We start from the raw sequence: 20,223 nt of genomic DNA, 5'->3' as shown, positions 1-20,223 counted from the left end.
ATTTCACCTTTTGAAAACATCCTTTGTTGATGCCTTTGAATAGACTTCATCGTGTGAATGGTGTGAATAAACCTATTTAACCAAACATCAAAGATGTGCTTGGGATGGTGCCTGCAATTCAGCAGTTCCTGCAGTTGTTTACGTGCGTGTCTGTGTCGGCTTTTAAAACTGTTATCTCAGTTTCAAGGCCTCATTTTGGATATGCTCTTGCTCTGTTCCTCTACTCTGAAGGGAACCAGCTACGTGGCTGGTGAGTGGAGGCTTGCTGAGATGCTCTTCAGAGATTTTGATGTCTTAAATAGTAGGCACTAACCTGAAACACTCTACCATAGCTCATTTTTGGAAAGGCTGCAGAACTGCCTTGCTTGAGCCTTTGAGACAATCCAATGTAGAGAGATCAGATGTTCCTTGACAAAGCCAGACCAATTGTATATGAACTCCTGGGAATACTTTACATATAAACATATAAAAGGATACATGTTTAATTTACAGCTTCCTGACAAATCAATAGCCAGCCTGGTGAAATTTTACTACTCCTGGAAGAAGACAAGGACTAAAACTAGTGTGATGGACCGTCATGCTCGTAAACAAAAAAGGGAACGTGAGGAAAGGTAGGTTTGCAAGCAGAAAGGCTGTATATTGCTGCACACTGGTTTCTTTAGACTATCCCAGAGATTCCTGTTAGCTTGTAAGAAACTAGATGGAGGATTTTCCCCAAAACGTTTCCTGGTACCACACCTTTCCACACCCCTCTTCCCTACTGTGCATGTTTTGCTTTGCTTAAAGCCAGAAGGAATCTGTTGGCAATTAGGTGTGCTCCCTTTTTCAACACTGTGCGATTCCTGATTGCCCTCTAACGCACTGGTTTCCGTCCCATTCTAGAACCTTTTCTCTGATACTGCATGAGGGTGGAGAAAATGAAATTAAAACTGTTTACAGTCTGATTGGCACTGTAGTCAGCAGAGCCAGAAAAGCTGATAAGCAGGATGGTAAAAGGAAGTAATGAAAGAGCTAGAAATCTGCCTTTATTTCCTCTCTGTGATGCTCAGCAGAGTGAGAATGTGCACCTGATACAGGGAACAGGCTCCAGTGCAGGACCTCTCTCCTGTGTGTGTATGCACACAGACCCTCCCCTGCCTCTTAGAAAACTGTGACCAGTGTAAGGCTGTCAGGCCAAGCTGTTCCCTAAGAAAGGTGAAGTTAAGGCTCTGTTTTTGAGTGACTGAGAAGAGGGTAGCAGAGGGCAACTCAGGATGAGCTCTCTGGCAGAGGTAGCCCAAGGAGTGCTGGGTGCATTAGGATCTGAGTGAGGCTGGTGGTGTTCCGGAGGTCACTAGCTACTGAGGTTTAGCAGATGAACTTGACTCCTGCTTTTTCTGCAAGTTCACCCTCCTGGGTAACCATGGAAGCCCTCGAAGGTAAAGCAGCCAGTGGCCTTGTGTGTATTGCTATAAATACCTGTACAGTTGGAACTGCCACTCGGTGACTTTGCCTAGTTCTGGAGCTGACAGAGCCTCAGAAATGCAGAGACCTCACGTGTCTGTGGGGAAAGTAACCCCTCTGAACAGCAGCAACTCCATCTGCTTGATGCAAGTACCTTCTCAACCTGCTCTAAAATGCAGTTAATGTCTTTGCAGACCAAACTTGAGTTGTTCCTGGCTTTGGAAGACTTCTAATATAATCGGGCACAATTCTGCAAAAGTTTTTCCCTCAAAGGAGTTGCTGCACTTCCCAAGGAGCTCTTTGCTGGCTCCAGTGCATATGAGCAAGCTCTGTTTGGGAAGGGGGAAGAAACATGTTTCTAGGGTTGAGCTGTTCTACACCAATGACTCACTCAACCTCTCCCATCTCTCCATTAGGTCAACAATACTTGCTTAACAGGCAGGGCCAGGGAGAATACTGCCAGCCAACTTGTCCAGTATTTGGTTGGCTTTCTTTGACTTGAGTCTCTTTTTCCACTCTGTTCCTTTCTTTTCTCTGCAAAGGCTGTCTATTTTTCTTCTCCCCATCCTGATGGGGTTTATTTATTTATTTATTTTGGTTTGATTTGGTTTTAGTTTTCCTACTAATTTATGGGGGGCATGGAATCTTTTATAAGGAGTATTTGTTTGTCTCCTACTATGTAATTTTGGGGTCTTTTCATACTACCTCCTCTATTTTTGTTCTGTGCTCATAAATGAAATTACTGCAGTTTGGAAATGCACCTCTCAGGTACCTATGCCTGTTTGGTAGGAAAAGCAGCACCTCAGACCATCTGGTGATTGGGAAAGAACTGTATGGGCTGTCACGTGCTGCAATTTTGTAACTTTTGAGGAAGGCAGCTGGATTGGAAATGCATATTTGGTTTACATCTGTAGCAAGCTAAGCACAAGGCCATCAGCTTGATTTTTGATTTCCATTCTTCCCCTCCATTACATAAAATAGTCAAACCCTACACCCCCAAAGGATTTGTCAGTGCAGCCATGTGGGGTGTGGAATCCACACTGGGTGAGTTCAGGGTGCCCGGATTTTCAGGTTGTACCGTGCCATTTGGTGCTGGCAGAACTGCAGAAGTGCTCTTTGGTTATAGTGATCAGTGTCTAAAACTACAGAAATGAGTGGGTGGGTTTTGGTCTAGCTCATGTCTAGAGAACATGCTAGAATACAGGATCAAACTATCAGCACAGCAAAGGCTGTGGGACTTGACTGTTGTAGAAAGGCTGAAATCTGAACCTAGGTGAGAACACAAGGAAGTTCTTTCAGAGATAGGGTTAAGAGAAGAGGCAGTCTGAGGTATCTCACTCGAATACCTCTGTATCTCTTCTGTGGCTAGGCAGGGAAATTCCCCAGCTCCTCAGGTTGTTGCTAAAATAACTCCCAGTGCATTTAGAACCAGGTTTTCAGTAGCCGTTCTTAGTAGTGTGTGAGGGGCTTTGTGTGTTCAGCTCTGGGAGGGGATGCTTGGGAGTTTATTCCCTGGAATCGTGATTACTCAGACTAAATGCCCTGTGAATCAGCTGGTGAGCCAGGCAGCTTGGGAGAGCAGAAGTGGCTTGAACAAGTGACTGCTCTTGTGGAGAGGGATACCAGCCCAAGCCACCTGGCAGTCCGTTCCTCCTTGAGATGTGGCTGCAGCAGGGAGCCAGCCACGAGCAGTACCCTGTTGGCTCCAGCACTGTCGTACAGCTCTGCCCTGCACTGAAGCTGTGGCATACCTGCACCAGCTGATGGTTCCTCAGCCCAGGCTGTAAAGTTTGACTTGACAAAATAGGTTAATTTTTTTGATTAAAAAAAAAAAAAAAGTAAAAAGCTTGAATTAGATCAGTTTATTTCTTCTGTTTCTGGGCATCATCTCAAATGGTGCAATTAACTTTAGTTGTGTACAGTACAAAAATTCTAAATGGTGGAAATACATTTGATTTAATGTCTGATTAAAATTCCAATGAAGCTAAACTGGACAGGTGTGGCAGGGTCACTTTCAATATGGCCCCAATTTCATGCCTATTATTATTCTCTAACTGATAGTCTTTTTCTTTTTCAAGGGAAAATAAAATGTAAAGCTGTCACTGAAGAAAAAACAAAACAACCAAACATTTTTTATGCTTGTTCTTGAGGGAGCTCATCTTGTGCCTGTCTGTTTTGCAAAATGTTAAGGAGTTCTATGAAATCCAAGTTTTAGCTACTTGCTGTATTTCTCAGTCTTCTTTCTGTCAGTTTGCCTAAAGTTAAAATGCTCAGTGTCCTGTGTTCTTTAAAAGATAACTTGTGGAATTAATTTCATATCTCTGTGCAGACTTACTTTGCCCAAGTACACTACTGAGAAGTTATCCTGTATGTACTGTCTTCACAGTTAAGAATTTATTGACTTAAACCAAAGCCAAAGAAACCGAAACATACCTGCAATCCTCTAAAAACCCCCACATCCTGGGAATAAAACTATGGAAAGCTGTTGGACTTGATATTGCATCCATGCATTTGTTTTAGCATGCTATTTATAGAAAAAGAGAGTCTCACAAACTAAGACAGTACTGTTTGCTTTTATCTTCCAGTGAGGATGAAATGGAGGAAGCAAATGGAAATAACCCAATTGACATTGAAGTTGAACAAAACAAGGAGAGCAAAAAGGAGGTATAATTCTTTTTCTTATTTCTGTACAAATGAAAGTGTTTACTTACTAGCTACTTCATGTAGAAGCTGACAGTATGTAATTTTCTTTTTGTGCTTTGTATAGTTGTCATACAAGAAAAGAATTGTCTTCAGAATTATTCTTAGATCAAGACAAGTTTAGATAAGTTATTATGGATGGAACTGGGAAAATTTCAGACTTTACCGTCCCATGATTATGTAGTCTGTGATTGTTCTAGTCTCTTTGATTCTCTCTTCGGGTGTGTTAGCTTAAACCACCTTCAGTGATGGTTTAAATCAACCTAACTGCGTGGAGATGGAGTAGAAGCACATCTCCCCATTAAGATGGCTTGGAAGGGGAGAAGACAGCCTTTTGTTCTAGGTAGACCATCAAGAGCGTGTTTATCTACAGCTTAGATTCTGAGGTAAATTCCTGATGTACTGAAATTCCCAGCAGTAGTTCTGAGGATTTCAGTTGCACCAGGATTGTAACTCCATTGGTGAAAAGGAGAAGGTTTTTGTAACCAGTTCATTTTGTGTGGCAGAGGGGCCTTGACCTGTTATGTGCAGAATATTTTGTCTACTTGAAGTGCAGTACTTGCATCTCACTTAAAATGAAGTAGTTGAAGTGGGCATAGAGTTCTGGATGAAAATAGCCACACAGATATAACAGTTTTGAAAACCTAGTCTGTGATGCTTAACCAGAAAGCATATACTTCATGTCTGTAACCTGCAGGTTATCTGCTACTAAATGAAAGCACCTTGCCTTTCAGCTGCAGCGTGGGTTGTATGCATGAGTGAGAAAGATGCTTACCCTAAGGCCATCTCTCCTTGAAGTAGTTCCCTTTCCTGATTTCTTGTAGCCTAATTTCTCTCCCACGGACATTCTATTTCCTTTTTTAAATTCCTTTAAAGGTTATATGTCGGGAAAATCCACTAGAAATATTTAAAAAGCTGATCTAACTGAGGCAAAAACAAAGTCCTAGAGCAGCTGTTTTGTCAGCCACTGTCAGAGAGATTAATTCCTCCAACAAATTATTTTTAATGGAAATAACTGAAAAATTGCAACATTCCCATCTGTTCTTTGCCTGTGCCAGGGTGCTCTCTAGACTTTCCAGAAAAGCCTAACTGTTGCTTCCACTGAAAGGACCAGCACCCTTGATGTCTGTCTAGGAGCAGAGTGGATGTGAAGCCATTTGCATTCATCCTTACAAGAAACTGCAGAAGCTTCAGCAACAGCCAAACAGGAAGGGTTCTCACTTGGCTAAGTTGCAGCTGCATACTGCAGCTCTCTAGTGTCTTGTAAATAATAGTGTTGTCCTATTTCCCAATATTTTAATAAATTTTCAAGTTTAGATTTCTTTGTAAGCTCTTCGAAAGCTTGCATCTGTAAAAGAGCTCCCTTCAATCCCCTCTGTTATTGCTTCCTTCCCTACCAATGCTGACATGCCCTGAATTGGCTGCAGAAGAGGGAAAGGTAGTTCTTTACCAACTTTCTGTTGTAAGGCCAAACCAGATCAGATGTCTAATAGTTACCATCAAGGCATTTTTGTAGAAAATATTGTGCGGGAGGAGGCTGTGTGCCCTCCCTGTCACACTGATGCAGGCCATGGCACTCCTGCTGAGCTGAAACTCATGCAGCATGTGCAGTCTGGCTGTGGGTGCAGTGTCAGGCAGCCTGGTGGGGGCTCTTCTGGTCAGGGATTGTACTGGAGGGCAAAATGAAGCCAACAGCTTTCACAGCCTGTTAAGAGTTTAGCTGGGGTTGTTTAGCCTGGAGAAGGGGAGGCTTGTGGGAGACCTTATCACTCTCTACAACTACCTGAAAGGAGGTTGTAGCAGGATGGGGGTTGGCCTCTTCTCCCAGGCAACTAATGACAGGACAAGAGGGCACGGCCTTAAGCTGTGCCAGGGGAGGTTCAGGCTGGACATCAGGAAGAATTTTTTCACTGAAAGGGTTGTTAAGCGTTGAAATGGGTTGCCCAGGGAGGTAGTGGAGTCACCAGCCCTGGAGGTGTTGGAGAAACGAGTGAATGTGGCTCGTAGTGTTATGGTTTAGTTGTCATGGTAGTGTTCGGTCAAAGGTTTGACTTGAAGATCCTGGAGGTCTTTTCCAACTTTTCCAACAATCTTTCCAACAATGATTTTATGATTCTGATTTTACAGTACCTGCACCTGGGGCTGATGGAAATGCCTTGAGAGAGAGCAGGTATCCAGGAGGGGGCAATAAGGTCGTTCTTGATCATTGTGTTTCTTTTAATGACATGGTTAGATGTGCAGGGCTGGTGATGTGTCAGCAGCTCAGGACTCTTACCGTAAAGAACCTCCTTGTCCCAACCGCTCAGAGATGCTTTTTGGGTCTCTGAGACATGTTGGTTACTATCTGACTTGCCCAGTAATACTGGGATTTCTCAGAGTATCTGAAATCTCTCATCTGTTTCCTCTTTTGGGGATCACTGGAGGAGGAATCTTCCCTTTTTACTTTCAGTGTTAGTGCAACTGTTCGGATTTCCTCAGATAGTAACTCTGTAATACTGAGGTCATGACCTAGAGCTGCTTTCTCCATATCTTCCCTGTTCCTGGAAATGCCTCCCATTTCATCCTCTGCTTTTACATGGCTTGAGATAACTTGGTCTTTTCTTCTCCCAGAGTGAAATCTGAGGAAGGGAACTTTGTATTAAGGGGTTTGTAAGACTGAAGTGCACTGGATAGCAGTGGCAATACCTAAATAAACAGAGGAGCACTGTTAAATCCCTGCATTTTAATTCTTTCTGGTTTTCATTACTTTATTTAATTCTAAAGAGGGATGTGTGTGGCCAGGAAAGCAAGAGTTTCCAAGAAAGAGTAGATATTCAAATTTTTGCTGGATCCTAGAGGCATTTGGAGCCATCAAAAACTGTTCTGCTGGAGCTCTGGCTTCTTGTCCCCAACACAAAAGAGTTTTGCATTTTTTGAACTGTGTAAAACAGTCATTTAAAAATGCTTTCATTTTTCCTTAATGTTGAGGCTTCTAGGGTGTTTGCACTGTGGGAATTGCATGTTGGTCAACCCAGAGCCTGAACCTGTAGTGAGTTATTGCTGTGTGGTCCTGTGAAATTGTGTATGCAAATGAAATAGGAGTAGATCTGAAATGCCTATCCATGCTGAATAATTTACCTGGCTCAGTTATCAAAGTGCTCACTTCTGAAGCAGGGTACAGAGCTTACCTCACTTGCTCGTAGCTAAACCACTTTGCTTTCCCCTGCTCACCACTCCCTTCTGCAAAAAGAAATAGGAGTATCCATCCTGCCATAGCAATAGTTACCTCTTGCTTCTGGGCTTGCCTTTGGCATCGTATCTCATGGAATACTTTGCGCTAATCGATGGAAGAAAAAGGTTGAGAACAGGCAATTGTCCACATTACTGCTGTTAACGTGGTTCTGGCCGTTGTGCCCATGAAGAGGGTGCAAGCTTTTGTCTGCTGACATCTGTGGAGGAGTCCTCTGGACTTTGGGAGTCAGAACCTCATGCTTATGTGGGGTTGGTCCTCAGCCTTGTGTGGCTTCAAATGTGAGCATTTAATGTTCACTAATGAGCAAATGTCACAAACTCTGTAGAAACTGCATGTAGCTGCAAATTAGGAGGGGAACAATAACTCTAAATGAAGCCAATGTGTTTAAAGCTGGCAGTGATCAAGTAGAGTATTCAGCCTCCCCTCTCTGCTTTTTCTCTCCCTGCCACCCTTCTTCTGTTCTGTGTTCTTGGCCAGGCTCCAGTCACTGGGTAGTAAATCTTAGTTATGAGTTGCATGTTGAAAATAACTTCTGGAAGAAATGGTTTTGGTTTTTAGAATCAGATGTGCTCTTGAAGGATGTGTAGTGTAGTGTCCTGGCTAATCTCTCTGTTAGAGGTGTGTGCTAAATTCTTTGCTTTAAATGTAAGGGATAAAAATAATAAGTGGTCTGTGAAATACTTGTTTTTCCAAAACAGACTTAAATTTTATTTTAGGCAAAACTGCATCAGTTTAATGGAACAGTTGATATACAAGTGCTATGCAAGAAAACTTGTCTTCCAATGAATGGTGTAACAATCTAAGAATTACTCTGTAGTCATCTCACTCCTTTATCCTTCGCCTTTAAATAAATTTATTCCTTTTCCTGTCTGACTTGTAATAATACAAATCTCGGTAAACTGTTCTAGTTGTGTTCTTCCCCTGTCTGCAGACTCCACTTTGTTTCATTCTGGAGTTCAGTTAAAATGGTGTCTTCAGGCCTGGTGATGAAAGCAAGAAGAGAGGTTTTGGAGGTTTCAAAATAAGGAGAACATTTAACTGCTGCAAAATTGTGCATCTGCCTCCCAAAATGAGAATGGGCAGAGATGACAATCAGTATCTCTGTAAATACTGAAAGCTGCCTAGAAGAAAGGAGAGATTTGTACAAGACAGTGTTTGTATGACACGCCACTTAAAGCAAAAAATGTCTTCCTGTCTGCAAAGTAGCTTTGTTGTTCTCCAGTCTTTGATGGCTAAAAGTCATAGAATCATAGGATGGTTTGAGCTGGAAGGGACCTTTAAAGATCATCTAGTTTTATAAAATGACTGCTCTCTGCCAGGTGCCACCTGCTGAAACTGTCCCTCAGGTGAAGAAGGAGAAGCACAGTACGCAGGCCAAAAACAGAGCAAAGAGGAAACCTCCCAAAGGAATGTTCCTTTCCCAGGAAGATGTGGAGGCTGTTTCTGCCAATGCAACAGCTGCTACCACTGTACTCAGACAACTGGACATGGAATTAGTCTCAATCAAACGACAGGTATGGATTGGGGTATGGATGGGCTGGTTTTGGTGGTAAGGCCTGTTTCAGTCTGTGAAGCTGGCGGGAATTTGTGGCTTGGCAGTGATGATGTGTATTGTTATGTGGCTTAGTTGACAAGCTGCTAGTTCTGTGCTCTGAACTAATGCAGCCCTGGGTTTTACATCTCATGTTGTAGTTCTTTAGGCAAGCCTATTTTATACCTAAAAGCAAGGAGAAGTTCACAGCGGGGACTTGAAGGAACACTTGTTGGCGCTTGCTGTTTCTTGCAGTTCAGAGTTCCTTTGGTTTTAACTGTGAACTTTCCTCAGGTGACATTAGTTTCAGCAGTATCCGATTTCCATCTGCAGCAGCTGGTTTCCTTTGCTTTTTCATATGGTACTTTTAGAAGAGGCAGATATGGTTTAGTCTTTCTTAAACAGGCATCATACAAACTTTCCTGTATACCTTTTGCTTCCCTCGTGGATCTGCCTTTTAAACAAATGTTTTTCAAATATCTGTGATTAAAGACAGGTTTACTACATGAGTCTGTTGCCTAGATCTGAGCATTTTTGTTCTTTCTAAAGCAGAGATCTGTCTCAAGCTCTTTATTAAACTTTATAGAACTGGTATTATGGCCTGAAGCCTTTTTTTGGCACTCTGGGAGAAGTGAAGCTCTCTAGCAGTCTTTGATTCTTTACTTGCTGCAAACGGGGTCTTTCTTCTCATACTGGTCTTTATACAGACCTCAAAGTTGGGGCGGTTCGTGCTCCAAATAACTTGCAAACAGCAGAGAATAAATTAAATGGGGTCTCCTGATTCACCAGCTGCTCCTGCATTCCACACACTTCCTTTTGGAAAGGCTGAGCTTGTGGGGTTCCTGCTGAGGCTGCTAGAAAAAAGGCTTGTCCAAAGATATGTTTTAATCCATTTTAAAGGAATGAAACTTTCTTTTCAGATTCAGAATATCAAACAGACAAACAGCGCGCTCAAAGAAAAACTTGAAGGTGGTATAGAACAATACAGACTTCCGGAGGTAAGATTGTTTTCTGACCCTTGTTTATTGTGAAGATAAATGCTAATCTGTGTTTACATACCATGGCTAGTGGTTTCCAGTAAAGTAGGACCAATGTCCTATTGGTTGTCAATGTGACTCAGGTCCTTTACCATATTCACTGATGTGTAATGGAAATGGGAGATGAGAAGAAAGTAAGAAGCAGTGTTTAAGTTGAAACTTGTGAAAGTTGCTTCTAACAGAAGTACGGGTATCCCAGATAGATCATGATTTGTCAGTGCTATATCTATATGCCCTTGTGAGAGGTGGTTGTTTTGCTCTAAATGCTGAGAAATGTGGGAGAGGATATTAATGGTCCATCTTTCTTTGGGCACTTGGGGCTTTCTCTGTGCTCCCTCCAATGCTGGTACCTCATGCTGGAAGTAATTTGGCCCAGATTACAGAAGATGTCTGTGATAAAAACAAGTAGGTGCTTTGGAAGAGTGTGGCTCTTAGTTATCTGCTCAGACCCTTCCCTATCTTCTTTTGTTACCATGACTTACAGGCACAGTGTATGTCACAGTTAACTGAATGGATGCCATATGCAGTTCTTTATGCTGAAAATGTCATTGCTACTAAAGGAATGATATACTTTGACTAACAATTCTTTTTTGCACTTTTGAGGGGTTTTTAAGAGCTCAGATACAAGTGAAGGTACATAAATGAAGTTACCTAATTTTTATTTTTTTTTTACTGTCTAGGTCGTCCAGAAATTTAATGCACGTTGGACCACAGATGAGCAGCTTCTTGCTGTGCAAGGTATGGCACTGCAAGTTTATTTGTACTTCAATTGTTGATGGTCAAAACTTTGCTGTATTTCAGGGCTGAGTTTCCTTTCAGTAGCTAAAGAAGGATTTTGACGTCGCTGTGTACTAATGCACCAAGAATGTATTTGAACAAGGCAAAAATATTCCCCCTTCCTCTCCCTGGGCAGTATAAGTTTCATCATATGAATATTTGCAAATAATGTCTGCTTGTCTAAGCTTTCAGAAAATGAAACTCTGCTGGAATCACTGCTATGCTGTTTTCTTGTGTAACTTTTCAAGCAGTACAGGCAGATTTACACAGGTCTTGTAGATTTGACTCTGCCCATCTTTTACTAAACCTTTATTTTCTTCTCTTCTCCAGGGCTGGTCTTAGCTGTGTCTCTTGCCCCATTTAGACTTCTTTTTTCCTGGATTAATCTGAAAAAGGCTTGAAACCTTGACAGAGGTTCAGCTTTGGATCCTTATGCTGTGACTTGAGCCTGATTTGTGGTCTTAGTGGAAATAACACATTGCTTTTGGTTTTCTTTTTGTCGCTTCCAGCAATCAGAAAATACGGCCGAGACTTTCAGGCAATCTCTGATGTGATTGGAAACAAATCTGTGGTGCAAGTGAAAAACTTTTTTGTAAATTATCGACGTCGTTTCAACATAGATGAAGTCCTACAGGAGTGGGAGGCAGAGCACGGCAAAGAGGAGACAAATGGAACCAATAGCCAGAAGCCTGTAAAATCCCCTGATAATTCCACTAAGATGTCTGAAGAGGAAGATGAGGTAAATCCAGTTTAAAAGTAACATAAAATTCCTGATCTGAGCTCAGTTCGGATAGATGTGTGTGTATATATGTGTGTGTATATATATATATATACATATATACACACACAGTCTTTGCAAATTTTTTACAGTCTTCAATCTGAGCATATTTCACTTCCTCTGGATATACACGTTCCAGTACTGATTTTGGGAATTGGGAATTCCAGGCATGTACGAAAGCAGAAAGAGAACAGTTGGTTTGCAGCCCTCTGACAGTATCTGTATCTCATCAGAACAAGGAGATTTTAATGCCTCTTGCTGCTGAAACCCCATACGTCTTTATCTCACTTGGATGTTTTCCCTGTACTCAGTTCTCCCAACTGTTCTGGGTTTGGCTTTGTGGGACCCTACAGTCTTCTGAGCCAAAACTTGCTCTTTCATTTTTTATGATTGAGTGGCTTCACTCGAGGGAAGAAAGCTATAAAACAAGATGAGTGTGTGAAACTCTTCACTCTGGAATTACCTAAAGACAAAGTTTCCATGATTTTTATGACAGTTTCTGTGAAGACAGACATTTTAGAAACAGCATCTCCATGATGGATCTTCATGGAGTTAACACTTCTCCAAAGGCCATGTATGCTTAAAGTTAACTAAGGGACTGTAGAATGTTTAAATATGAAAGTGAGTTACAAAAATGTAGTATCAACACGATCTTGCAAAGAAAAACCCCAGTAGAGGCTTGTGTGTTAAAAATGTCAAGGACTTCCTTTGGCCTAATTTGTAAGACAACTTGGTGCACAAGCCATGTCTTTTAAATGCAAGCACAGTCAAAAACATAGGGCAAATTTTGGAGTAAAGACTTCTCAGTGTACTGTATATCTTTGTTGGTCTGATTAAGGGTGGGTCACCCATACCTTGTCCTTGAGACATTCAAAAAGCAGAACTCCACTGCTTCACAAATCCTAATAACATGTAATTCAAAGATGCTTATATTTGGGAACTAGATCCAAAGGTATGACAGATAAATAAAATCAAACTCAGAAAACTTGCCTTCTCAGGAGGGTGTGAGTGAAATTGTCCCATTCTTCCAGAATTGAGAGGTAGAGCCACCAATTTGAAAGATAGGTGGCTCATGTCACTGCCTTTTCCTGTCATCAGTAGAGTTGTATCTGTTGGCAATGCAGAGCTTTTCTTCTCTGAGCCCTCTGAGATTCTCCCTAGCTTCAAATACACCCTTGTTCCTGACAGTTGAAGTCAAAACAGGTGAGTCTCTCCTGACAAAGGAAAAAATGGCTGCAACAGGAACTGGAGTGGGCTGATGTGGCCAAGTGTGAGGGTACTGGAGCAGTGAGGATCCCAAATGAGTTAGCAGAGGAGGAGCAGGGAGAGTGGAGGCATGATGGCAAGGTCTGGTAAAATTACTGCTAGAGCAGCTGTTGTGATCCCCGAAAGTAGTGATGGAAAGTGCCCAGTCTGGAGCAGAACAAGTGCTGAGTGGTGGGAACTAGACCAAAACAACAGTCTGGTGGAAATGGTTGCAAAGCCTGGAGAAACAGCAGCTGTTGTGACAGTCAGGCAGCTCAGTGCCCTGCAATACTGTGGGGATGAGGGCAGAGCCTGCCTGCACCAAACTGACAGACAGGAGCTAGGCAGGGTGGCAGTGAGCTGCCAGCTGTGGCAGACCACATATGCCTAGCCCCGTGTGGCTTGTGGGTCTTGATGAGGCCTGTTCTGGACAGTAGGAGAACTGATATGTCATGGCTGGCAGCATAGAGGGGATTTTAACTACCAAGCCTGCAGTTTTTTATAAAAACACATATGGAAGGGACACAAAGCTGTCCCACAGTGGATATCTAGTGGCCACCATGCTCTCTGAGCACATCAAACCTTACCTCTCAGACTGGCTATAAATGCAGTGCTCCTGCCTTCAGAAATAACATAAGCACTGTACTGACTGGGTGCCTGTCTCAGCAGTTCTGGGGGCAAGGTGACATGTCATTGGAATTATCCCGTAAGTGATCTGTGTGGCCTAGGAGCAGGTTTCCCAGTCCCTCCTGAGCTGCACAGTACTGCATGGCTGATGCCTGCTCCTGAGGGCACTTACACAGGTGGCGTCTGGTCAAGTCAGGGGGACTCTGCAGCAGCCAGGAGAAGACTTTGCTGGCCTAACACTGAAGTCCCTTGGGTGCTTTCTCCCCTGGCATGCCTTAGCTGTCTTGCCACCAGCCTGGTGAAAGCTTAGTCAGGGCTCTGGGCTTTTCCATAGCAAGTGGCTACAGTTCCCTTTTTTTGAAGGAGGGAGGTGAGACTACTGATTATAAAGCAGCTGCAGCTCCAGTCTTAATTCCTGTACGTTTAAATTCCCAACAACAAATCCCAGTGTGCCTCAAAACAGGGAAAGCTGCTGCGATTCTTCCCATGTGCCAGTGTTGTCTGTTTAGTCGCTTTTAGTACCGTGGATCTGGGGTGAAGCTTGGAGATGCAAGAAAGCCTATTGTGTATTCATTTTAAACTAAACATCTCCTTTTTCTCCCCCCTTTCCCCTTCCCTCCAGGCTACTTCTGTTCTTGATGTCAGATATGCATCTGCTTCGTGAGAAGGTGCTGTAGCCTAGAACAATTTGTGTTGACTACTGTGTTATCCAGGATATCAGGTATTAGCAAACCTCAGACAGCCATCTGCATCATATCTGTGGACAAGCAGCTATTACCAAAAAAAAGGCAAACGCTTCCAGTCCTGTGCTACATCTGCCTTAATCTCCCCTCATTCCTCCATACTGCCTCCACTTTCTTTCAAAAGCACCCAGGTAGCTCAGCTCTCCATTTCATCAACATCATGCTTAAGCATGGGGACTTCTAGAACCAGTAACACCTATAAATTTTTGACCAACCTGCAAAACAAGGAGCTCCTTAGCAGCCCCACAGTAACTCTACACATTAGGAGTTCTTATAATACTTGGTCCATAGGGTATAAGTATGTATTGCTGCATGGCCTTGTGGTCTCCGCTTCCTGTGTATTCTTACGATGACACTATTGTTAGTGAGCTTTCTATAAAGGAGAGGCCTGTGCACATGCCAGCAGTGTCAGGTTTGTTCTGCCATGACAGGACATGTTAACAAACAATCTTGAATAATGCAAAGTGATAGGAAATGTTATTTGTAAGGTTTGGTCAGTCCAAGGTTGTAGATGTAACTCATTACACTTCTGGTTTGTGCAATTCCTTCCACTGTATTTGTGTGTTCTTGCTTCATAGAAAGCTCCCTAATTGAGCATTTTATTCCTGTATATTTTAATGGCTTTTATTTAGTGCAAAAGGGAATATGTAATCTGAAACTGTTTGATACGCTATTTAACCCCTGGCATTCAGCATTTGCATTGTAACTTGTTAAATGAGTGCTACACAACTTTCTTTTTCCTGATCCTCTGCGGGATTAAGTCAAAACAAACTTCCTCTGGTGCCTCTCCTTTGGGGAATATGTGCCTTTTTACATTTGGCTACCATAGGTCACTTTCTGTCCCAGTGTCTCATTTCTCTTCAGAGCGCTGTTTGCCAAAGACATCAAACTGCTTCTCCCACTGAAAGTCTGGATGAGGGTTGGAGCACAAAATTCAACCTTCAAGAGTTTTTGATCTCTTGGAAGTTTAATGGAGAAGAACCGGGTTAATTTTCATTGGCCATTTTAACCCTTCTGGAGCACACATCGCTTTCATGTTCTGAACCAAAATATGCAATTTAAAATCTAAGAGGTGCTTTTCCAAATACTTGGTGCATGCAGCTTTCAAATCCCAGCCCTCTGCTCGGATGACCTGGCTTGAACTGGAGCTGTTCTTGGAAGTCCTGTATGAGGACTTTGCACCTTGAACAAGGTAGTTGCTGACTGCCAAGCAGACAGTGTTCAGAGAAACTAGAAGCAGCATTATTACTTCTTGTCCAGTGGAAAGCTGCAAAATAACACTAGTCACAAAGCATTTAAAAATGGTTAATTTAATGATGTTGAAAGAAACCACCAGGTGGAAAAAAGGACCTTTTTTGCTTCTCTTCCTCTGCAGAGGGTTCAAGCCAAGATGGCACACAGTGATGTACAGCACCAGCCTTTCTTAACACAACCTGAAATGAGCTAGTCCGTGGCCTGGCCTGCAGCTGAGGTGCTGCAGCTCATAGTTGAGCCCCGTCCTTGGTGCTGATGTTTAGCTGCTGGGCTGTGCTATGTTGTGTGCTGTAGTGGCTCTGCTCTCTGTACCTGAGCGAGGCAGGCTGATGCCAGCTGGGTAATAGAGCCAGCTCTGTGCACCTCCTGCAGTGTGGACACTGCCCAAGGAAAGTCCTTCCCCTTGGGCCTTGTGTGAGGAGAGTAATTCAACATCAGAAACTGAGCAATGACACACAGGCACAGAGCAGATAGGGATTTCCTAGGGCATGCTGGAGCATGGAGCCCACAAAGGGCCTGTTTCAGAAACCTGGCAGCTGTTTCTGAGCAGTTCCATTCTAGTAGCTCCAGAGAGATCCTACGAGGTGATGTGAGTATGGAAGGGAGCTATTCCCTATCCTTTGTATTGATGTTTGTGTCTCTACAGCTGTTGCTGTGAACTGGGAGCTCTGATTGTGGTTCAGATGTTCCTTCAGACCTGTGCCAGTTGGAGTTGGGAGTCTCCTGTGGGAAAGGACGCTAGTTGTTAGCCAGTGTGTGAATTAGGATTAAAGACCGGGCAAATAGCACTGTGAATCCAGTTGACAGTTGTGTAAAGCAATGCTGCTCATTAGAAACACTCTAGTATTAAACCTCCTGCTGGTACCAATGCATGGAGACAGGTCCTCGCCAGTGTGGGAATGTTGTGGAACCTGCATCCCAGCTGGGGGGACTCGTCAGGAGAGGCTTCTGCTGGAGAGTTAGTTACCTGTGAGGACTTTCTATTGGTTTTTGCCCTCAAATCTGTCCATCTTATGATCAGAAAAGTTGTGTTTTGGCTTCATCCCCAAGGGGTAGGGGGAAACATGTATAATTCGTGATATTAGGAAGAAAAAAGTTGTTTAATTACTTTTCAGTTGACTGCTATCTTATTGTAGTTGATACATGCAATATAATAGCACTGTATTTTAAAGGTTTAGTTTTTTATGTTCTCTTGAACTATGTTTTTAAATGCGATAAAATCATTTTAGCTTTTGAAATGGTTTGATCTTGTTTAGGTGAAGACCCTCTTTTTCTTTTTTTAAATGGGTCAAGCATTAGAAACATCAACTGGTTGCATTCTGACTAGAAGGGTCCACAAAGATAACTGCATAAGATAGAATATTCACTTAAATTTTGTTTCTTAAACTATCAATGTGAATGTCATAATTATATATATTTTGTGGAAAATGGGAAATTATTTCTCCTAAGTATAAGTTATTGTGCAAAATATGGTATCGTTAAAGCAAATGATAGTTTAAGTTTTAGTTTTAGAAATCTTAAAGATATAAAAGTGTATTGCATATGCATAAACAAATTTCATTTGTTCTATTTAATTTTTATGTAGTTGTGTAAAGTGCTAGGTAACTTCTTTTTTCACTTATCCATTAAAACAACCTTGTTACTTGAATATTCGTGTTTAACTGGTTTGAAACAGTGATCAATTTTTGTAATTTAATCTTATAACCAAGGGAAAAAAATACACGCCTCAGTTGTGCTTAACAGTATAGCAACAATGTACAATCAGATGCTTAAGACCATAGTAGCCATAACTGGTAATGCAACCACAATGGTTGTGTCTCAATATATTTAATACCAATGGGGATAATGATTTCTTAATATATTTTTACAAGTTTGCAACCAGGAAGACCCCATGAATATCCACTAGAACACTTTTTTAATAGTTAAAATAAGAGTGAAACTCTTACTCTCTTAAAGCAATGTCCCGACAAACATTTTTCTTTCCTGTACAAATACATCAGAAACATTATGTATTAAAATATGCTCATTGTCACTTTAAATTTCAGTTTTTATTCTCTGAAATCGCTAATATGCTGTTGGTATTCTTGCACACCAAATATGAGCCAAACAGTGCATTACACTAACTCGATCACTGGATTTGTGAACAAAAATCTCCAAGTCAACAAAATGCAAAAATACCGGAGGAGATTTCTTTTGATAATGCGTGTTTTTCCAATTGGTATAAAGTTGTGCACAGCCCATTCAGCAATGAGTGGCCTGATACTTACTGTCTACAAAAAAAAAAAAAAAAGTGAAAAATTATTTTATTAGCTCCAGCTTGTCTTCAGCAAGTAAAAAAATCTAGTGATCTTGTGCAATGCCCCTAAAGCAAATACTTTCTGCCACTCCCTGGATTAATGCAGCTTTTCCTGTTGATAGTAAAGCACAATTGCAGTGAAAGTTACAGTTCAGAAGATGGAAGGTCAGTATAGTCTATGCATGTTGTATAATAATGAGTGTTTACATTCATATTCTCCTAAAATAAGATTTATACTGGAGTGTATAGTATTCCATTATGTAGATTTTATCAATTTTGTTAACTGCTTATAGATTGCTTAAAAGAAGTTTTTTCAAGATTTTAAAAGATGTATAAGGTTAAGTTTGCAAATATAATGGAAATGCTGTATAGCTTTTGAAGTGATTAAATACTCGTTGGGATTTTAAAGAAAGTATGTTGTAATAATGCTGTTGTAAGTAATATTTTAAATGTCTTTTTTGCCTGTTTTCTATTATTCAGCACACTTACTGTGATGAATGTTCATAGCATTATAAAATTGCTTAGCCACTGAAAAGTAACATTTGGTTTTGGATTATTTTACTGTATGAGGAATTATAGTGGGGTAAATTCCTTTGTGAAATTCTACATAATTCATTTTTCTATGATTTCCAATGTTTGCTGACATCAAATAAAATTTTTTCAAGCCATTGATGTAATAAAATGTGTAGTAAAATGTTATTGACATAAAGTGTGGTTCTGATGTGTAATTGACCCCCCTTACCTTTCAAATTTTGGTGAGGAGATGCAACCAGCATTTGCCCCTTGCTGTGTTGCGTCGTCTGTGTGGAGGTGTCGTTGGAGCGCAGGTTCCCTGGAGTCAGGGATCAAAGTCCTGGGCTCTTGGGAAACTCCAGCAGCCTTAGTACACTGCTGCCAGCTGGAGCTGCCTGTTGTGATTCCCACCAGTGGCCCTGGAGAGGCGGCTGCTCCTCCTTTCCTGGTGGTGTGGCACATTCCTTTCCCTGGCCACCTTCCAGGCAGCTGCTCTTGCATTTGGGAAGCAGTGGGACTGGAGCGATGGCTGGTTTTGAAGAGGTAGAGCAGGAGCCTTGCTCATAGAATATGGGGAGAGTGTAGTTGACAGTGTCATCCCTGTTATGAGGAGGACCTGAAGAATAGACTGCTTCCTCTGCTGCGTGCAAAGAGCACTTGGCTGTACATGTTGACGAGATTTTCATCTTTGTCCTACAATGAAAGAAATGCGTTTAAAATATATAGAAAAAGGCAACCCTTGCCCTCAAAGCTTAGCAGTGCGTAGATGTTGCTATTGAAGGTGCTCAAAAGGGCAGGAAATTTTGTGCCTTGAGATTTTCAGGAAGGTTGTATTTTGTCTCTTCACATGCTTAGTGCTACTAAGCACTAAATGCAGAAGCCCAAACAAGACTTTATAGGGCAGTTTGGGGGGAAACTGCTCTGTCTTGCCTTGTTACCTTTGACAGGCAGGGTGCTCTGGGTGTTAGTGCAGGACAGGTGACAAGAAGTTCTCTACAGTAGAACTAATACAGAAGGATACTGTGGTGGTTTCCAATGCTGCAGCATATGGAGGGCAGGAATTAGCCATGCCTTTCTATATTGTGAAGTAAGGGAGTGGAGAGGAAGAAGGGCTTGGGGTTTTGGAAGAACAGACAGCATTTTTGAAAACTGAGGGTGCTTCCTGCTTCCTTACTGGAAAGCATCCTTGTAATTTTCCTGCTGGTAGAGAATATGGTACCAGTATTGTAAAGTAGCGATCTGCTCTTTCAGGGGAGTTTGACTCGAAGTCCTTTCAGCCCTTAAACCTTCAATACAAACCAGCTCTTCTTGCCCCAAAGTAAAACAAAGACACAAATAAAAAAGAAGGAATTTCCCCTTCTTTCAATCAGGGAACAAAAAGAGGTGAGGAAATGGGGACTTCCCTGCCTGAACATGTACCTCAGGAGTCTCCTGAGGAGTCCAGAAGCAAAGGTAAAGTAGTGGTAATACTGCTGTTTTTGGAAACACAGGTGCTACATTTCTACCTAGTAGTGGTATGTATTTGTAAATAGGAATGCAGTGGTGAATTAATGTATTCGGTATTCCTGATAGCCTGTCCTACATAAACAAATTGGAATCTGATAATTTCCAGTGCTGAAGTGTTAAGGCATCATCAGCACTCAAGCAACTACTGTGGTTTGGGCTTCGAGGTCTGGCCTTAACTAAGCTTTGGACCTTAACTAAGAATGGAAAGGTGTATATGGGGAAACCTTAGTTTCCAAAGCATGAGTGTGTCTTCCAGACCATTCCCCTCCTGTGGAGTATGAGCAATATGGCAGCATGGAGTACTTGTCCCTTAGGATAGGAAATGTCTTGTAGGATGCAGTATGAGCTGGAGTTCAGGCTGAAAGGGAAGAGTTCAGTGTTGGTGCTGTTTGTGTGTTGAGATCTTAATCAAATCCCCAACTATCAGTTTTATGAAATAATAGTATAAGCTTGGATTTCATTTCATAAACTATCTTCCAGTGTGAAAGATGCTGTGTGATGTTTGAGAGAGAAACCCAGTTATCAAACCCATTATAACATT

The 20,223-nt window shown here is 41.9% G+C and overlaps 1 protein-coding gene across 1 annotated transcript in view; it reads left to right on the top strand.

Moving 5' to 3' along the window:
- Window positions 1–18,362, top strand: part of RCOR1 (REST corepressor 1) — an 84,908-nt gene extending 66,546 nt beyond the window's left edge. The window contains exons 6-12 of the mRNA XM_027730859.2: window positions 493–611; window positions 4,029–4,107; window positions 8,695–8,889; window positions 9,827–9,904; window positions 10,624–10,681; window positions 11,230–11,459; window positions 13,993–18,362. Of these exons, the coding sequence (XP_027586660.1) occupies window positions 493–611; window positions 4,029–4,107; window positions 8,695–8,889; window positions 9,827–9,904; window positions 10,624–10,681; window positions 11,230–11,459; window positions 13,993–14,034 (801 nt within the window). The 3' untranslated portion in view covers window positions 14,035–18,362. The remainder of the gene's footprint in view (window positions 1–492; window positions 612–4,028; window positions 4,108–8,694; window positions 8,890–9,826; window positions 9,905–10,623; window positions 10,682–11,229; window positions 11,460–13,992) is intronic.
- The last annotated feature ends 1,861 nt before the right edge of the window (window positions 18,363–20,223 follow it).

This window comes from Pipra filicauda, unplaced genomic scaffold (genome assembly GCF_003945595.2).
Source record: "Pipra filicauda isolate LSUMZ 115617 unplaced genomic scaffold, ASM394559v2 scaffold212_size3012638_pilon, whole genome shotgun sequence".
Classification (NCBI taxonomy): Eukaryota; Metazoa; Chordata; class Aves; order Passeriformes; family Pipridae; genus Pipra; species Pipra filicauda.
This window is presented reverse-complemented; position numbering and strand designations above follow the sequence as displayed.